Raw genomic sequence first — 19523 nt, 5'->3', positions numbered from 1 at the left:
GCTAGGCAAAAACACTCAGATTGTGAAGCAGGACCAGTGGAATATGTGGCCTAGGGAGGATTCTGAGGGCCAGACAGAAAAGCCTGGAGGGCCACATGTGGCTCCTGAGACCAAGGTTCCCCATTCTTGCTCTCTGCTATATGACCAAAAGGTTGAGCAAGGATGAATGTGGCGATGCAAAGCTTTGGGTCTGGTAGGCTCAGTCCTTTAGCCTTATCCACACCCATTGCCTGCTCTCCAGCCCTGCCCTTCCCCTTCATAGGGGTCCTCACTGACTGCATATATGCCATACATTTAAAGAACAATACCCGAGCAAATGATAATCAGCTAATGGTTCCTGAGCAGTCTGATGCACAGAAATGCGGGGTCTGTTCCTATGCACATCTGCCTGGGATCAGGCCCCTGCTAAATTCAGTGGGACTTCCTTACACACATACATAGATGGACAGAAACATTTTCCCACCATGGAGGTGATGGAGTGATGGGGAAAGCACAATCAATGGCAAGCATCACATGTTCATTGATGCCAGGAAAGGCCAAAGCTCATCTTGGAGGGCATCTGCCTTGCCTGCAGAAGGCCCCACTTCAAATCCCCAACATCTCCAGGTAGGGCTGGGAGCAGCCCCTGGAAAACTGCTGCCAGTCAATGTAGATAACACTGAGCAAGATGGATAGGCAGTTTGACTAAGTAAAAGGTGTTTCCTATGTCCTGAGTTGCTTCAGATGTCTTTTTGCACAAGCTTTCACTGACCAACAATATTGTACCCTGTTATTTATGATCCTGTTTTACTGAGGTGGGATGGAGGATGCACGGCTTAGATTTCAAAATATTAAGCTGTTGAGACATGTTTTTAAATTAATAATGCAGAAAAGCGCCATTTGCAGAATGCACACCAGTCAGGCAGCTGCAAATGCGCAGGATCTCTGTCAGAGAGAGAAAGTTGACAATTCTAAAATTAGCTGCTTATATGTTTTAATGAGCAAGGAAACCTGCAGCGTCTCAGCTTCTTCTTAGAATATGCCCATTGCGTTTTCGCACCCTCATTTTTACTTCAGCTTGTTGAGTCATTCCTGTACTTGTTCCCAGCATTTTAACCATGCAAAGTCAAGAAAAGCAAAATCTTTTGTCTTTCTTTTTGAAAATCTGCTTTGTAAGCAGTAGGTCTGCCACACACAAGGGTTTATTTTTTGCAGCCAGTGAGAAATAGGCAAAGCAGAATCTTCTGGGCAGCTGAGGGCAATGGAGGTGGCCAAATTGAATGTCACCTGAAGGAGGGGTTAACAAAGACAAGGAAGGAAAAAGAAACTTTCCTAGTTCCAGGAGAGAACAACAAAGGCCGTGTAAGAATTTAAGGAGGGGGATCATGTGATAAGAGCTTTGGGATGCTGCATAGAAATGAAGGGCCTGAGGTGAGATGATGGACAACTACAGAGGAGAAGTTGAAAGCTGTGGCAAAGTGAAAGATGATGCCCAATGTGTGAATCAAACTTTTCAGCAAGGGGGCAGAGAGGAAGCGGTTGTATTTCAGAAGGGAGGGGATACATGAAAGTATCTAGAACAGCCTTCACTCAAATGTTTCCAAATGTTTTCAACTACAGCTTCCATCAGCTCCAGCCAGAACAGCCATGGCTGGTTAGTGAAGGCTGGTCTAGATACACAATAGCTCATTTTTGCATCTCTGCTGATGAAAAAACAATTACCTATTTGGAATGTATTCAGGGTGAGAGAGCGAGGAATGTAACAATGGGCTTGCCACAGAGATGCAGTGCTGGCTGGCTGCTCCTGGGTTTTGACAACTGGAAAAGCATGTATTGTATCACACAGATGCTGCCATTCTTTTAATATTATCTCCTGCCTCTTTAAATTGCTCTAGGTTCAACAAGAAAGCCTCCTAGCCAAGAGAACAGGTAAGGAACTCTTGAAATGAAAACTCAAATAGAGAGTAATCAGGCCAAAGAGCAAAAAAAGGGGGGGCCCTGGCAGAATCTGAAGCACCAGGGCTGGGGTGGAGATGACACTTTAAAAACTCCAGCACCAAAAAAGAGGTGATGTAATTTGGGGGCAAATCATACTCTCCCCCCCCCCAAAGCAGCAAGTTGAAGAAGGAGGGTTGGGTACAAGTTGCTCAGGTTTCGGTGGGCTATGCACTTAGTCACATCTGCAGACCCTACATTTAAACCACACGGTGTCCCCCAAAGAATCCTGGGAGATATATTTTGTTAAGACTGCAGGGTTGTAGCTTTGTCAGGAGTATGTGGCAGTACCCAAGATTCTTCAGGCAGAGCTGTAGCTACAGGGAAATAAAATCTAGTTTTGCCCCTGCTTTGGGGGAAGCTATGACTGTTACAATGGTATAAATGCACTTTAAAGGCAGGGTACGTGAATGTGATCTGTTCTGCACATTCTGGGTGGAGACTGAGTCATTGTACCTAAGCTGGTCTTCTGAAAACTTGGCCACTTTTTCTTGTTTGTGCAATCCTTGCTGGGCTGTAGCTCAGAGGTAGAGCTGCTGCATCACACCCAGAAACTCCCATGTTCAATCCCCAGCATCTCCAGGTAGGGTGGGGAACTTCCCCTCTCCAAAAAATGTCTAGAGAGCCAACTGCTATCCAGTGTTGACAGTACTAAGCCAGAGGAACTAATTGTCTGGTTCAGGAAAAGAGAGCTTCCTATGCTTACCAAAATGGGCTACTTTTCTGACACCAATGTTGCACACACTCCACTCCTCTGCAGGAGACTGGTGGTGTTCATAGAATCACAGAGTTGGAAGGGACCCTGAGGATCTTCTTGTGCAACCCCCTGCAATGCAGGAAAATGCAGTTGTCCCCTTTGGGGATCAAACCTGCAACCTTGGCGTTATCAGCACCATGCCCTAACCAACTGAGTGTTGTAGCATTTGTTTATTGAGCTAATGTGAGGGACTCAATTTAATACTGGAAACATCAGAAACTGACAGAAAGCAGACTGATCGGTTTGCCCACCCCTAGGTTGTACCTTCAATCCCATAATTCAGGGAGGGGGTCATAGCTCAGCATTAGAGCTTTGCATGCAGAATGTTCAAGGGCATCTCCAAGTACAGCTGGAGGGGAACCAGTCTGAAATCTTGGGAGAGCAACTGCCTGTCAGATAATGCTCAGCTGGATAGACCAATGGCCTGACTCAGTATAGGGCAGGGCTCAGCAACCTTTTTCAGCTGTGGGCCAGTCCACCATCCCTCAGACCATGTGGTGGGCCGGACTATATTTTTTTTTGGGGGGGGTGAACAAAATCCCATGCCCCACAAGTAACCCAGAGATGCATTTTAAATAAAAGCACACATTCTACTCATGTAAAAACATGCTGATTCCCAGACCATCCGTGTGCTGGATTGAGAAGGCGATTGGGCCGCATCCGGCCCCCGGGCCTTAGGTTGCCTACCCCTGGTATAGGGCATCTTCCTGCATGCATGATGGCCCTGAAATGAGATGAACATGGGCAAAGTCATATGGAGGCTGTTTCTCTTCCAGGTGACAAAAGGCAAGCTGCAAGCATCCACCTGGCTGGCTGGAAGGGCAGCAAGAGAGGTGAGGAGTAAGAGTTTGTGATAGTCTATCACTCATACCCACGTGGAGGAGAGTGTGTGGTTTTTGAAGGACGGAAAGAGCAAAGTGAGCAACACTTTCCTCTCCTTTTCTTTCTGTTCATGTGAGAAATTGAATATGCATTCAGCATTGAATACAGAGGAAAATACTTCACGAGGAATTTGGGTCAGCTTCTACCCACTGAACTCTTGAAATTAGCCCCATTTAGTAATTCAGCGAGAATTCGTGGGCATCCAATGAAGCTGGATGTTGGGAGATACAGAACAGAAAATAGAAAAGTCCTCCTTCACACAGTGCACAGTTAAACTACGGAACTTACTCCTGCAGGAGGCAGTGACCAATTCTTGGAGGAGAGGGTTATCAATGGCTACTAGCCAGGATGGCTCTGCTCTGCCTCTGTGGTCAGAGGCAGTGATGCTTCTGAATCCCAGTTCCTGAAAACCACAGAATGGGAGAGTGCTCTTGTGCTTGGGGTCATTGGGTTTCCCATTTCCCAGAGGCGTTTGGGTGGCCATGGTGGGGGAAAGATTCTGGACTAGATGGGCCATGGGCTTAATCCAAGCAGGCTCTTCCTATGTCCTTATGACAAGATTTGCCCATCCCTAGAGACAACATATCTCTGTCTGGGAAGAGTGGACATTATTGTGATACTGAGTGGGATGTCTTCACTTTAGCAGCCCATATGCTAAAACTGAAACAATACAGAGAAGATTAGCATGAGGCTGAGAGAGAAGTGAGCTATAGAGCTGAAATGGTAAACACGAACTTGCCCAGCAGTGCTGATAGAAATGCTCCTTGAATAAATATAGCCTATCTTTTCTTCCCCACAGTTTTGCAGTGGAAAAGGCCACCCTATTCTCCAATGGATAATGACACATTTTCATACCAAGATGGGAAAATCAAAGTTGGCAAAAGAGGACGGTACTATATTTATTCCCAGGTTGCCTTTTGCACCAAGCCAGAGACACATGCATCATTCAGCCTCTATGTATATCTGAACCTTCCATCAGAGGCAGATCAGCTGCTGATGAAAGGAGTGGGGACTCACGGCACATCAGACGATCTGTGCAGCCTGCAGTCAATTCATGTAGGGAGAGTTGTTGAGCTCCAGGAAGGTCATGTCATCTTTGTCAATGTGACGGACTTATCTAGAGTGAATTATGACCATGGATATACATACTTCGGCATGTCTGAACTATCCTAGGAGAGGCTGAGAAGATGGGGCTTTGTTGAACAAAGCTGGTCCCCCAAATCCTATTTATAATAACCCACTTCATATTTTGTTTTATTTTTCCTTCCACCCTGTATATTTTATTTTATTTATTAATGAGAGTTGGAGCGTGGCGTCTCAAATGTAATACTGGAAAGCCAGGCTTCAACAGATGCAACACAGGTGTCAGAAGTTGCACTGGGCTTGTTGATACGCTCCATCCTAAGCACTTGTGTGCTGGCACAACAAGTCTTGGGATTGCTTTTCACATTGCTTCCACTTCCAGAGCTACTAGCCAAATAGTTAGAAAAATCAAAATGCAACTCATACTTTTCAGACATGACACACATATCATGGGGGAAAGCCCATAGCTGAGTGGTGCATGCTTTGCATGCAAAAGGTCCTAAATTCCATTCCTGGCATCTCAGAATGGGGCGAGGGGAAACCTCTACTTGAAAGCCCGGAGAGCCACGACAAGTCAGAATAGGCAATACTGATCAAGCTGTAGCTTTTGAGCTCTTATTTTAGAAGCTACCACTGCAAAGGCAGCAATTTTCCAACTCACCTTTAGCGTCACAGTCTTGACGTACATATGATGCAGAGTTGTGTAACATTATTTTCCAAGACAGGAAAGAGCATGTTATGTGCAAGAGATTTGACTGAATAAGAGAGAACTTCACAAGCAGAAGGAGCTGCAGATGACAATGTTCATGTAGCCCTTCCTGAACTTTATGGATGCCCCCGAGTCCAGCTATCCCACGATATGCATCTCACTATCCCAAGTCGCAACTGGCATGCAGAAAGCGCAGTATATGCTGGCTTGTGGGTCTTGTGCGGAGAGCTCAGGCAGATCTTCCACAGCAATCCCACATCCCAAATGTATGAGTGTACTTAATGATCAGTCTTTTTATAATGACCTTCCCATAATTTTTGTGAACATTGTCTGAAACCTTGCTTAATTTAGTGCAGTTCCTCCTTTGCAAGTTAAGTTGGAAAGAGAAACAGTCTCTAAAAGAACTAAAAGTGTTTTGAAAAAGGTTGACTTCCCACAAGATATTCAGATGCTTCTTTTGCCCCCATTGTCACCTCTGGTCAAAGAGGTTTGGCAAGTTTTCAAAAGCATAAAACCCTACAAAACCTATTTAGCCTAGGTCATATGTGCAATAAGTTTACGGACCATGAGTGCCAATCCCTCTTTCAAATTGCCTTCAATTCTTGAGGTGATAAAGTTTAAAACTGACGCATCTTTGCTGTGCCTTATTGGCTTATTGGTTTTTGATTGAAGTGGCTAATTTAAGAGGTTTACAGGTGAGGTCCAGGAACTGCTGCTGCTGGGAATCCAGACTCTCTGGCAAGGCAGGAGTGGCAATGGAGACACATTCCTGTGCTCCTCCTTCCCTTTAGCACCTTCCCCTATTGTTAAACAGTTTTACTTCCATCCTCGGGGCAGGGGTGTGTGTGTGTGTTAGACCAGCTCCTGAATCACTCTCCTGCTTTGGGGGTGGAGGAGGCCAGCACAGCTTCACTGCTGGACTGGGTCCTTCATTAGGCTTCTGATACCAGTTGTTTCAGGGTGTCTGCAGAAGGAGCAGGAGGTCCAGTATTGCAGGAGTGGAGACCCACAGGCCATGAGGTCAGATGTGGCCCTCCAGGCCTCTCTGCTGGCCCTTGGGGGGCTTCACACAGGCCATACCTCCTCCCCAGGCCCGACTGCTCACTGACGCTGCTTCACTCTCCCCTTGAGTTTTCATTTGCCTGGCTGGGGTGTCTTGCCTTGAACTGCAATAACACCTCCTCCTTGGCTGGATGGAGAGATGTACATGCAGAAGAACGTTGCTGGGCTGTATCCAAAGCACAGAGAGTTACCCACTGCTGGGATGTGGCGCCTAGAGGGTTGCCCAATAGGGAATGTAGTCTCCAGGCTAAAATCAGGTTCCCCACCCTTTCCGTATTGGATCTCCTCTGATTTTGGAACTTTTTATCTCTCAGCACACCCACAAGACATATGTAAAGTGGTTTAATGAGCAGTCGCTTCTTCCCAGGGAACTCTGGGAGCTGTCATTCTCTGAGGGTGACACACAAGGTCTCCTAAAAATTCTCAGCACCCTCAAGAAACTAGTCCCTAGCATTCTTTGGGGGAAATCCCAGGAGTTAACGTGATATGAAAATGCTTTAAATATACAGTGCAGACAAATCCTCTGTCTTTACAAAGAGAGACCTGATGATGCATCCTCTAGCTTCTGAGACACCATATGATCCCACTCTAAACAAGTCAGACTTTATTTTGCTATCTTATGTAATCTGCCTTAAAGGCAGTGATGATAAAGAGATGCGTAATTCAGTAATTTTGTGTTGGAGGTGACCTATGGAAAATGATATTCTGTGCTACTCTCTCCTGAGATCTTGTTGTGCTTCTTAAAAGAACCTGAAGTTTGTCTAAATAAAACATGTTGTTCTACTGCTGTGGCTTATTTGTGTGCAGTGCAGTCCAAGGCACAGCTGCTAAGAAGGAAGAACCAGGGAGTTTATTGGGACTTAAAGGTAAAGATAAAGGTACCCCTGACCGTTAGGTCCAGTGGCAGACGACTCTGGGGTTGCGGCACTCATCTCACTCTATAGGCTGAGGGAGCCAGCATTTGTCCGCAGACAGCTTCCGGGTCATGTGGCCAGCGTGACTAAGCCACTTCTGGTGAACCAGAGCAGCGCACGGAAATGCTATTTACCTTCCCGCCAGAGCAGTACCTATTTATCTACTTGCACTTTGACGTGGTTTTGAACTGCTAGGTTGGCAGGAGAAGGAACCGAACAATGGGAACTCAACCCGTCGTGGGGATTTGAACCGCCGACCTTTTGATCGGCAAGCCCTAGGCTCAGTGGTTTAGACCACAGCGCCCCCTGCATCCCTTCTTTTGCAAACGGGTATAGAATTGCAGCCTCTATCCACCTGCTTTTTAAAAAAATAGTTCTTGTTTCCTTTTCAGCTCAGGATCAATGTGGACGTTTTGCAATGAGTACTAGGGTTTTTTATTTAAACAATTTTTAAAAAGCAAATTAAAAAGAGATTGGAAGATAAGTCGTAAGGAAAAGCACACACACACACACACAAAATTATTTTTCTTTAAAACCCTTTTTTATTTTTGTTGAAAACCACAATTTAAAAAATTGCTCAAAATAAAAGCAGGTTAGAAAAAGTTGAACACACACCAGTCATCGTGTCAGAAAATAAGAACATGTATGACAGGAAGGAAACACGAGAGACAAAGGGTTAATGTGTGGGATGCAACAGGAACCTATTTACAAAGAGCTGTAAACAAAGAATATATATCTATATTTTTGAGAACACTGAAGTCAGATTCACACATGGCTTCTGCTCCTTTATGATAGCTGCATATTCTTCTTTGTTTTTACAGCACAATCCGGTGGGTGTTTTATTCAGAGTAAGTCCCTTTCAGTTCAATGGGACCTCTGTTTGAGAAAGGGTGTTTAGGATTGCAGGCTTAATTTTCCTTAAACACACACACACACTTATTCACATCTGGTGCATACAGTGCAAGAAAATGCTGAATTTGAATAGCAATACCAGAGTTTCCCAAACCTTTGACACCTGGGGTGGTGGTTGGGTGGGTCACAGTGCTTTTTTAACTGGATCTGTGGGAGAGGCTGCAGCCTAACTTTAGCACTCAGGGGTTCCCAGATTCATCCCCTGGCACTCTCCAAGTTTCCTTTCTTAAGCAGAGCCTAGGTAAGCAGGGCTGGCAAAGTCTCAACTAGGGCCTTGGAAAACCACTATCAGCTGGTACCTTTCCATACCTGTCCCTGTTCTAGATGTTCTGGACAAGCTTGTTGGGGCTGATGACCATTGTTGTCCAAGATATCTGGAGGGTTCTACCATTGGGGAAGGCTGGCATGGTCCGTATCAGGACCTGCTAAGCAGACTTCAGTTATATAATGCAGCTTTCCTACATTCAAATCTGTAGGCACTCTCTATAACTCAGAAAAAAATAAAGAAACCACATATTAGTCCTCAAAACAAGAGGGCAGGCAATCTCCTTGAGACTAAGGGTGTTGCCTGCTTTTGCATTGCCACAAACAAAGGCGAAAGAAGACACATGCCTGCATAATCTAAAGTATATGCATAGATGCAAATCTAGAAAGAATTACCCTAAGAGAAATACAACACATACTGCCCCAATGGATGAGATGATGAGCAAGGGAGGGGAATATTGTGCCTGCTCAGTCTGCTGTCTTGGACCAGGCAGCCTTTCAAGCAGAGGATGCCTGCAGGCAGAGAAGCGTGCCCTGTACAAGTAGGACACACAGTCACCTAGTGCGCACCTCAACCTAAAAGATATCCAAATTCCAACATTTCATGATGGAAAACAAGCAAGTTTGAAGGCTTCCCCTAGCTGGTCTCCCTTCTTATGGCCAGAGCCAGCCCAAAGGTGAGGGTGAAGCACCCGCCTCAGGCAGTGGAAATGAAAACAGGCAGGGCCCCTCCCGCCCTATTGCTTCTGCCGCCAGTGGAACACCCTGCCCCTTGCCGAATTTCGGCGAGAGGAGAAGTGTTGTGGTGTATTGCGTTACTGCTTGCCTTGCTGCCCCTGGTACAGAGAAGGTGCACGGAAACGCCTTGGAGAATAATGAAGATATTATTTATACTCCACCCATCTGGCTGGGTTGCTCCAGCCACTCTTGCTGAATTCAGCAAGAGGGGAGCATTCTGGCAGCACTGGAAGTGGGTAGTGGGCCATGGGGGTGGGGACAGAAGGGGGCAAATTCATGGTTTGCCTCAGGTAGTGAAATGGGATGGGGGACACCACTCCCTGTGGTTCTTTACCTTTAAGCTGGACTTGTGCCGGACACCTGTGCTGGCAGGGGCTCATGGGAGCTGTGCTCCACCTGGAGGGTCCCGTTGCTGATGTGTGCCCTGGCACAAAGTCTGGGATTTTCTAAGCAAGAATTTATCCAGCTCCTTAACAATTCTGCTCCCAGCTGGTAGGGAAGGAACCTGCTACGTTTTCAAGTTAACAAAAGCTGAAAACACACAAAAATGTTTTTGGAGCATCAAGGACTCTGTGTCAGTTCCGTCATTGCATTATGTGCCTCTTCCTCACCAGGGTTGCATTCTGGAGCTGGGGGAGATGGTGCAGCCATGATGGGAGCAGAAGATGGCCAGGCACAAGGCTCATTGACCAGTATCTGTAACGTCAATAAGACACTCCAGCCCCTAGATCAGTTTTGTGCTTTTAAAAATGTTTCTTTTTATAAGGTGACAAATGAGCAAACAAACACATGCACATTCATGCAATGTTCAAAAGAAAGAAGAAGAAATGGGCGGGAGAAGTTAGATGGACCAGTATGGACCTAGTTGGACCAATTTTCTGACTCAGCACAAGGCAGAGTCCTATAGTTCAAATCTTTGCACAGCCAGTCTTGAGTCCTTTAACGGCATGAAACTCTGTGTCCTCCTTTCCCTTCCCTTTCCCAAGATGGTGCCAGCTGCTTCAACAAAAGTGCTTTCCCTTACAAAGTTTAGGGTCACCTAGTGGTAAGGATTTCCCCTCCCTGCTAAAAGCTGACTGTGGGTGGATTAGGAAGGCCAGTGTTCAGCCATTGTGGTGACTCAGTTAACAACCATTAAAATTCCAAGTTTGGTTTCATAGTGCTATTGGTAAAATGGAATTATGTCAGCAATTATAAAATAAAGCCAGGGGAAAGGGAGCAGGAATACTCTTTGAGGAACCCGGAAATAAATGAAATGTGCAGGTTATATTATAGGCAGACCTGGCTGGCTTGCATATTGTTATGGTTAAATATTTCCTTTAAGAGCACATACAAAAAGGAGATTCATTCTTCATTTGATTTAGTCTGTGTTCCCTAAGTATCTATAATCTCTTCTTATCCTAGATGGAGCTGGATGAAAATTCATCCAGCTTCCATTAAACATTCCTCACACGGTTGTGAATATCTGAACTATCTCCCTTCCCACTTATGATCACAGAATATATTATCCTGTTTTTAATTTTATTTTTTTAAGTCTCAACACACCGCTTCAGCATCAGTGCTCACACTGAAGGTGAACAGCAAATACTCAGTCAAAGGAGAAAAGGAAACATACCACGAGGGCTATCAGCTGATCAACAAAATCGACTGAATCAGACAGGTTTTGCTTTGATTCCACCTACATAAATTAGCTTGCAACAAAATGCACTCTTCTGAGGAAAAGTATTACTTGCTTTTAGCTGTCAGAAGTACCTTTCATCCAGTAAGTGTCTTCTCAGAAGAGGCACCCCCTTCCGACAGCAGAGGGAAGGGACTGCAGATTCAAAAGTAGAGCATTGCTTTGCATGTAGAAAGTCTCAGATTCAATTCCTGGAACCTCCAAGTGCAACCCTAAAGAGCCGCTCATTCAGTGCTGATAATCCTGAGCTAGAGGGACCAATGGCCACACTCAGTCCTCAGTGGCTTCCCCATTTATCACATCCCTTTATACAAGTCAATGAGGACTATAATATTTTATTTTTTAAAGGATCCAGTTAAATCCAGTTTCACAAGGAGCAGGAGGACAGGGGCATTTTTTCTCAGTCTGAGACCAAGGAGTGGCCTTTACTAGAGAGTCCAGATTAGGAATGGGGAACTTCAGGTCCGGGGGTCCTGTCTGCCCCCTCCTCAACTGGCCATCAGGACTCTCCCTAGGCTATGTCCCTTGCTGGCCCTGCTTCACTTCTTCCCTGACTGCTTTTGCCTGGCTAGATTGTGTCTCTGAACTGTGAGCGGTACATGTCTTCTCTGCGTGTATAAACAGTTGTGTCTGTCTCCTTGCCTACATTTGCCTTTGGCCAATACAAAACACGGACATGTGGCCTCTAAGTCTCCAGAGCCCTGGAGTAGCCAATATAGGGCTATATATGAATGGTCTGACCTGTTAGAAGAGAAGCTCTGCATATCCAAAGAGAGAGAGAGACTGAGGCCACACCATACATTTGAAGAAATATCATGCCACTTTAAACAGTCAAGGCTTCCCCCAAATAACCCTGGGAAATCTAATGTATTGATAGTGCTTAGAGCTGCCAGCCTCCAAGTTCCCTGAGTCTCCTGGGAAGAAGGCTTGATTGCAACTCTAGGAGAGGAATAGCTCTCAGCATCCTTAGTAAACGGAAGCTTCCAGGGTGCTTTGGGGAAAGTGGTGCCAGAGAGCTTTCCATGTGTGGTATGAATGCCTCTTCTAAGCCAGCAGAGGCATTTTCTGGTGCTGCTAAGTCGTGAAGCTCATGCAGTCTCCCTCTTTCTCAAACATGGGAGGGAAAGCCACTTCCCAGATGCCCCTTGCCGCTTGATTGTTTTCAATGCAAATGGTTTTTACAAAAACTATTTTTAAAATAATAATAATTAAAAAGTTGTGAGCGATATCCAAATAAGTTTTACTCAGAGTTGAGGTTTATCCACACTACAGGTGGCAGGTTCGATCCCCAAAGGGGACAGCTGCATATTCCTGCTTGCAAGGGGTTGGACTAGAGGATCCCTCAGGGTCCCTTCCAACTCTATAAGTCCACGATTCCATGAATCCTGGGAACTATAGCTTGTTAAGGGTGCTGGGAATATTAGCTCTCTCTGTGTGTGAAACTCCAGTTCCCAGGATTCTCTGGGAGAATGTATGGTGCTTTAAATGTATAATGTGAATCTGATCCAATTTAAATCCATCGGCTGAAGTTAGGGTGGTAATCAGTGCTAGTCCTGCACAGAGTAAACTCATTGAAATTAAACGAACCTAGGTTCATTAATATCAATAGCTCTATTCAGAGTATAACTTGGTGAATACAATCCAAGGCCACCCTCATCATTTTTAAAGGTTGTATCTAATGCTAGTACTACATAGAGTAGACCCACTGAAGTTAATGGACAGTTATAACTTAGGCCTGCTAATTTCAGTGTGTCGACTCTGGGTATTACTCATGCTGGGTACAGCCCCTCGGATTGATTGGGGCCACTGTTTTAACTCGACTGAGATGTTTTTAAGTTGATTCATCTAGCCAATATGTTGAAGCCCTAGTTAAAACCCAAAGGGCACACACATTCACACACATGCATGTGAAGCTCACACACTCCACAGTGGTGAGCAAAGCTTGCTGCTGTGCTCTTAAGCCCTCGTTGCTCAAAAGAAGCACTACTGAGGGATCTCTGCAATACTCCCAGGGAGCTCAGGACAGCGACTCCGGATCAGAGGCACCCAGGCAAATGTAGTCCAACGCGCTGTGGTGCCCGTTGCATATTCATATCCATAGAAAGGCCATTTCAGAAACCACTGTGTTGCTGTGCTCTGTGCCTCAAGGGTGCAGGTAACAAACAGTTGTTATTTAATGTGAAGGGAAACCTAACTCGGTTTTCCTGATTATCTAAAGAAGTGCAAATCACCTTTAACTTTCTTTCCTGATTGCGATTCAAGGAACCATTTCCCCCTTTTTTCTCTGCCCACCAAACCAATAAATTAAGTAACAGGCATTTAAAAAGAAAAAGAAAAAAAGTGGGGGAAAGCGTTTCCTCTACAGCTTCCACTCAGCGGATCTTCACTCCGAATGGCATTTGGTCAGTTGCAAAGTCCACGTTCCCAGAAAAAGGTGCAATGAGGTACCTAGAGTTACAAAGGTGGGTCATAGAGACTGAGGGGCCAAAGCATGGCCTGGGGTGATTCTTGTTTTTTAAAAGAAAGAATTGCTCACTGGCTGTTGCTGGCTTCTTTGAATTGGGTGGGGGAATAAAGAAATCAGCAGAGCCTTTTCCTTTCTTGTTTGTAACAGAACAAAACTAGAGCTGTCTGCCAGTTGCACGGACTCCTTTGGAGAGTGGTGGACTCTCCCTCCTTGGAGGTTTTTAGGCAGAGGTTGAGTGGCCTTCTGTCAGGGATTCTCTAGCTGTGATTCCTGCATTGCAGAGAGCTGGACTGGATGACCCTCGGAAGGGGTCCCTTGCAATGCTAAAAGTCTATGATGCTGTGAAAAAAACCCCGAAAGAAAAGCAGAACACAAACTCCAGTATGACGAGAAGGGGCACCAAACCCCTCAGTTCCAGGGAATACCTGACGTTGTGAGCTAACCGCCCCGTGTGAGCAGGGTTAAGAAATCAGGCGAGGACTGAGGACCTCCGCCCGGCGTCTTCCCTGACACACTCATCTGTTTGCTTCAGTAGCCTCCGAACCAACTTCTCTAGATCTTTCCTGCACTTCAGCTCTTCCTCCAAACACTGCTTCATCTTCTTATTCTCCTGTAGGCAGAGGAAGCAGGGTGTTAATATTCCACATAAGAAGCTTCTCACTTTCTCTCCACTCCCCAAAACCAACCCATCTGCAATGATGTCTTAGTCAGCGACAGAGAAATCTTGACTGCAGGTCACCACAGGGGTGGTTAGCCAAGTCAGGCACATCTGAACCAAAAAAGGGGTGTTTTCAGCAACGTCATTCAGCTGGTTGGCAGAACCTGCAAAGCCCATGGCCTGCAAAGAACCGTACACAGTACTTTGTGAGCACAATAGCCAGCTGACTGTCAGGACTTCAAAGCCCCACATGGGCCAAAACAGGTCCTCTGATGTCATTCTATTGTCAGATAAGAACATGAGAACATAAGAAGAGCCCTATTGGGTGAAGCCAATGGTCCACCTAGTCCAGCATCCTGTTCTCACAGTGGATGACCAGGTGCCTGTGGGAAGCCTGCAGGCTGGATTCAAGCCCAAGAGTCACTCTCCCCTCCTGTGGTTTCCAGCAGCTGGTATTCAGAAGCATTACTGCCTCTGACTGTGGAGGAAGAGCATAATCATCATGGCTGGTAGCCACTGAAAGCCTGTTCCTCCACTGATTTGTCTAATTCTCTTCCAAACTGATCAAAGTTACCAGCCATCCCTGCCTCCTGTGGGAGAGAGTTCCACAGTCTATCGACTGGTGAAAAGTCAGCCTTCATGCCAAATATGGCCTAAGGGAGGGTGGAGGAGACCCTGGTCCACTGGACAGATCCAGGATGGTATTCAACTAAGTTTTACTCAGAATGGACCCACTTAAACTTATAGACCTAACCTAGTCATGCTCATTCATTACTATGGGTCTATGTTGAGTAAAACCTTGCTGAATACCACCCTGTTTGCCACCTGCTAGGCTAAGTCCTCTCCAACACTGATAGAAATTACAGCCTATACTTTGATCCCTGATTTATACATTTATTCATTAGTGTATGTTCAGGGGGCACAGATTTTTTTGGGGGGGGCAGCCAAGATGGTGCCTTCCAAATGTAGCTGGGCAACAAGCGCCATCAGCCCTGGCCAGCAGAGTCAGTGGTCAGGTTATTTGAAGTATTTTTGTATTGCTTTTCCACCAGAAAAGGTCACAAAGCAGTCTAGGAGGAAATCAAATTCAATTAGATACGGCAATTAAATAAAAGAGATGAAAAAATCAACATCAATGAAGTAGGGTTCCATTCACTCAGAACATTTCCACTCACTCAGTACCCACACAAATCCCCCACCCACAAACATATGCCTATCTCAGTCAACCTACCTCCCCTCACCCATATTTACACATCCACACCCACCCACTCATTGCATTTGGAAAACTGTACGGTTCTGGTTGCCTCACTTCAAAAAGGGTATTGCAAAGCAGGAGAAGGTTCAGAAAAGGGAAGCGAAAATAATCTAAGGGTGGAGCGCCTTTGACAAAACGAGAAATGAAAGGCTGCAATGTTTAGGACTTTTTGGTTCAGAGAAATAATGCATGGCTTTGACGGAGTAGACAGAAGGGGGGGGGGTTGCTTCCACCTTCCTAACTCTGGAACTCATGAGTATCCAAAGAAGCTGAACACTGGAAGATTTGGGGCAGGTAAAAATGAAGCCCTTCTTCACACAGCACATGGCTAAGTTGTGGAGCTCCCTTCTCTGGAGGCAGTGAGGGCTACCAACTTGGATGGGCTTGCAAAGAGGAATGGACAAATTCGTGGATGAGAAAGGTATTGATGGGTTACTAGCCATGGCTACATTCTGCCTCTGTGATCAGAAGCGGTGATGCTACTGAACACCCATTGGGGTCCTGCTTTCAGGTTTCCCACAGCATCTGGCTGGCCACTGTGAGAACAAGATGCTGGATCCGCCATGCGTCTAACCCAGCAGGCTCTTCACTTTGTCATTCTCAGCAATTACAGGTCCCAGCAACCCTCAGTGCACAAATTCAGAAGGTGCACATCCACAACACTGGCAGTCTAATGATATGACGCTAAAACCATATTTAATTTAAGGCTTCACTAACCTCAATAAAGGCCTCTCAGTCCACGAACATCTAGGCTATGCCATGTTGTCTATCCCTAGCTCTTCCCTCTTCAACCTTCACAACAACCCTGCGAGGTGGGTTAAGCTGAGATGACGACTGTCCCAGTGTCACCCAATGAGCTTTGTGGCTGCATGGAAGTTTCCTAATCCTGACATAATGCTCTCAGGACCTTGCAAACACATCTTGCAATACTGTGCATGTATGCGAGGGTGCGTATAAGAATTTTTCCGGGGGAGGGGGAACTAAAACACTGAAAGGGGGGAGCAGGCTAATTTCTCACCTTTGCAAAGAACAACACCTGTACATTTTACTTCTTATCTTAGGTTCTACTAATGTTTGAAACTTCCTCTGTTTTTTATGTGAAAGATGGAGTTAGGGTTCATTCTAGATGGGGCAACTGTCTCCCCGCCCCCCGGTGGATGCCCATTTATGTACATGTCATCCTGGAATAGGGTGATGCTTTTGATTACCTGTCTAAGTTCCTTGACCTCATCCTTCAGTGCATAGACGGCGTCCACCAGACTCCTAGGAAAAAGAACCCAACAGTCAGCAGCAAAATGCTAAGAAGCAGCCAAAGGGAACTCATAGACAAACACACTCCCTGCAGTTTCAAAAGGCCCTATAGATTATTTAATTAGTGTAAAGGCCTAGGAGAAGAGGAATGTCTTTGCCTGGTGCCTAAAGATACGTAGCAACAGTGCCTGCCCGCCAGGTAGGTAGTGGCAAGGCACCCCCAGACTCTCATATCTTCTGGGAAGGATTCAACTGGGCTCTGGGAAATTTAGGTTTGTGTAAAGAAGGATAGAACTTTCTTTATGTATGCCACAACAGCAGCAAGAATACTTATTGCAAAGTATTGGAAGACACAAGATCTACCCACACTGGAGGAATGGCAGATGAAGGTGATGGACTATATGGAACTGGCGGAAATGACTGGCAGAATCTGAGACCAGGGAGAAGAGTCGGTGGAAGAAGATTGGAAGAAATTTAAAGACTATTTACAGAAATATTGCAAAATTAATGAATGTTAGAATGATGTCAGAATGAAGTTAAGTGGTTTTAGCAGCAATGTCTTAAAGGTGTATGTAAAAATGGATTGTTAATAAGTGAGAATCTAAAGCTATAATATATTAAGTTAAAGGACTAAGACAAAAACAAAGAGGGGAAGGAATTGCTGAATTAACCAATTGAACTGGAATACAAAAAAGGGAGGTGAGAGGAGGTCAGGGAAGCAAGGAAATGAAATGTAAGATACGGAAGGACTGATTTGTTTTTAAGTGTTTTTTATCTTTGTTTTTTCTGTACTTTGTATTTTGTATGTTTTTTCTCTTTTTTATTTTTCCCCTTGTTTCTTTAACTATGTAATTTTTTGTTTCTGAAATTTTAATAAATATCATTTAAAAAAAAAAAAAAGAAATTTAGGTTTGTGCAGTTAAAGCGACTTAAAGCACTTCTTTGCCAGGGTTTCCCAAACTTGGAACTCCAGCTGTTCTTAGACTACAACTCCCACCATCCCTAGCTAGAAGGACTAGTGGTCAGGGATGATGGGAACTGTAATCCAACAACAGCTGGAGACCCAAGTTTGGGGAACCCTGCTAAAGCAACAGATCCCCTGGGGGGGAAGGACTGTTTGTGGTTTAAAAAAAGAGACAGAAATGTGCTGAAAACACAGTTTGCCTGTCCCCATCTGTTTTTCTTTCAGCTTTGGATTGGGCAGCCCAAGGGTTTGAGTAGATGATCCTCTGGGTCCCTTCCAACCCTACAGTTCTATGATTCTATAGGTCATATGCAGAAGCAGTGAACCTCAACAGGAATGGGATTGATGCCCCTACAGCATGTTCCCTTTGCAAAGTTCAGGCCTTCTGCACTACAGCTTCGCAGGGTTCTGTTTTGTTTTTTTGTTTCATTTTGTTTCTTTGTTGGCAAACAAGCCTGTAAGGAAAGGATTTCCACAAGTGAAGAAACTGGCGAAAGCTTAAGGGATAAGCAACAGAAACAAAATAGCATTTAAAAAGTGGCAAAAAGTCACAAATCTCCCTCATTTTGAGGGGGGAAAAGAAAATTCCACATATTCGTTTTCTCTTTTATAGGCAATGCTTGGTCCTATTGCCTGCTTAGGCATAAGATGAATATGCAGGGAAGTGCAGTGTTGCGGAGTTACATAGCAAAATGCCCAAGTTGTATTACGTTGCAAAGCTTTGTGCTGTGTGGTTTCATGGTGAAGTTACGCAGTACAAAGGTTTGCAACATTCCAGTCAAGGGCAGGATGTGGACACTGGCAACATTAAATGCTGCTTCATTGAATGCCTTCTTCATTGAATTGTTTACCTAAACATGGATTCCAAATGCAGGGTAGGAGCAAGATATTCTGCTCCCCAGAACAGAACTCTTGCCACCCTGCAGTCGACCTCGCGCACTGACCTCCTCTTGCTCCTTTTGTTATTGGGTGGATGGGGATAGGACACCCACAATTAAATTTCTTAGGCTTCAGCTCACTTGTTCTGGGGCCCACCCCAATCTCACTCACTTCTCCTCTGTGATAGTCTGCCCATTGCTTCTTGTTTCCTCAAAGATGATTTTCTCTTCTTCCGGAAGCAGGACCTGGGGGACGGAATCCTTACGGGAACCTGGTGGCAAGAGAGGACAAATCAGGGGACAGCTCTGTTTTGGCGCACACAACAAATAAACAAGAACGTTAACAGGAGAAGAGCGTTTCCCTGCTCTTTTCCCCACTGGTGCATCATCATTGTCAAGATTGAAAAAAACAGCAAGAAAAAGACTTCCTGTCTGGCCGCCATGGCAAACGGCTGTCCCCAGACCAGGGGAGCCTTTCTGTGCGGCTAATGAAGATAATATGGGGGTAATTATCATCCCCAAAAACCCCCAGGACCGGGGGGGGGGTGCTCTACCCACAGATCATCCGATACCTGCCGTCCGTCCTGAAGGAATGTGGGTGGCAGGGGGCGCTGGGTGCATTGCACCGCGCCTTTCGGGAGCTCTCCAAAACTTGCGCCATGAGCGGTGGACACCTGTTTTTTTAAAATAAAATTCAAACTTAATTAACAGGCATGCTCTGAACTAGGGGGGATAAAGTACTCTGCTAATTGATTCAGCCGCTGGGTGCCAAGGATTCGACCTGGAGAAGGACTTTCGTCGTAATTGGATCGGTATGTTGGGGGAGGTGAGCCTCCATTATTCTCTCTTGATATACTTTGCATTTGCTGTTTTATTCGGCAAATCTCGCCCGAAAGGCTGACTGTTTGAAATATGAAAGCAGAATTGAAAGAGTATCTTGCTATTGTTATTGTTATGGTTTAACTACAAAATTGATTGTGTGAAATTTTGACTATGATTCTGGCCACAACTCTTAATAGAATGATAAAAAGAATTCATGATGGGAGCTATGGTGTTTTCCTGAGACATCAGCTTGTT

General features: G+C 45.3%; 2 protein-coding genes across 4 annotated transcripts in view; one reads left to right on the top strand and one right to left on the bottom strand.

Moving 5' to 3' along the window:
* Positions 1–7312, top strand: part of CD40LG (CD40 ligand) — a 34451-nt gene extending 27139 nt beyond the window's left edge. Inside the window, exons 3-5 of the mRNA XM_080990123.1 lie at positions 1875–1908; positions 3508–3564; positions 4413–7312. Of these exons, the coding sequence (XP_080846249.1) occupies positions 1875–1908; positions 3508–3564; positions 4413–4786 (465 nt within the window). The 3' untranslated portion in view covers positions 4787–7312. The remainder of the gene's footprint in view (positions 1–1874; positions 1909–3507; positions 3565–4412) is intronic.
* The window catches only part of ARHGEF6 (Rac/Cdc42 guanine nucleotide exchange factor 6), a 373875-nt gene that overhangs the window by 289970 nt on the left and 64382 nt on the right, over positions 1–19523 (bottom strand). For 2 of the 3 annotated variants that reach the window (XM_080990089.1, XM_080990090.1), the window contains 3 exons: positions 18619–18718; positions 16562–16616; positions 7901–14050 (listed from right to left, as the gene is read on the bottom strand). In XM_080990089.1, coding sequence (XP_080846215.1) covers positions 13910–14050; positions 16562–16616; positions 18619–18718 — 296 coding nt within the window. In that variant the 3' untranslated portion in view covers positions 7901–13909. Of the gene's footprint in view, positions 1–7900; positions 14051–16561; positions 16617–18618; positions 18719–19523 lie in introns of those variants that run through there. The other variant, XR_013981476.1, reaches the window with a different exon arrangement.

The sequence above is a fragment of the Podarcis pityusensis genome (assembly GCF_964106645.2).
Source record: "Podarcis pityusensis genome assembly, chromosome: Z".
In the NCBI taxonomy this organism is placed as follows: Eukaryota; Metazoa; Chordata; class Lepidosauria; order Squamata; family Lacertidae; genus Podarcis; species Podarcis pityusensis.
The sequence above is the reverse complement of the archived record's forward strand: the minus strand, read 5'-3'. Positions and strand labels throughout refer to the sequence as shown.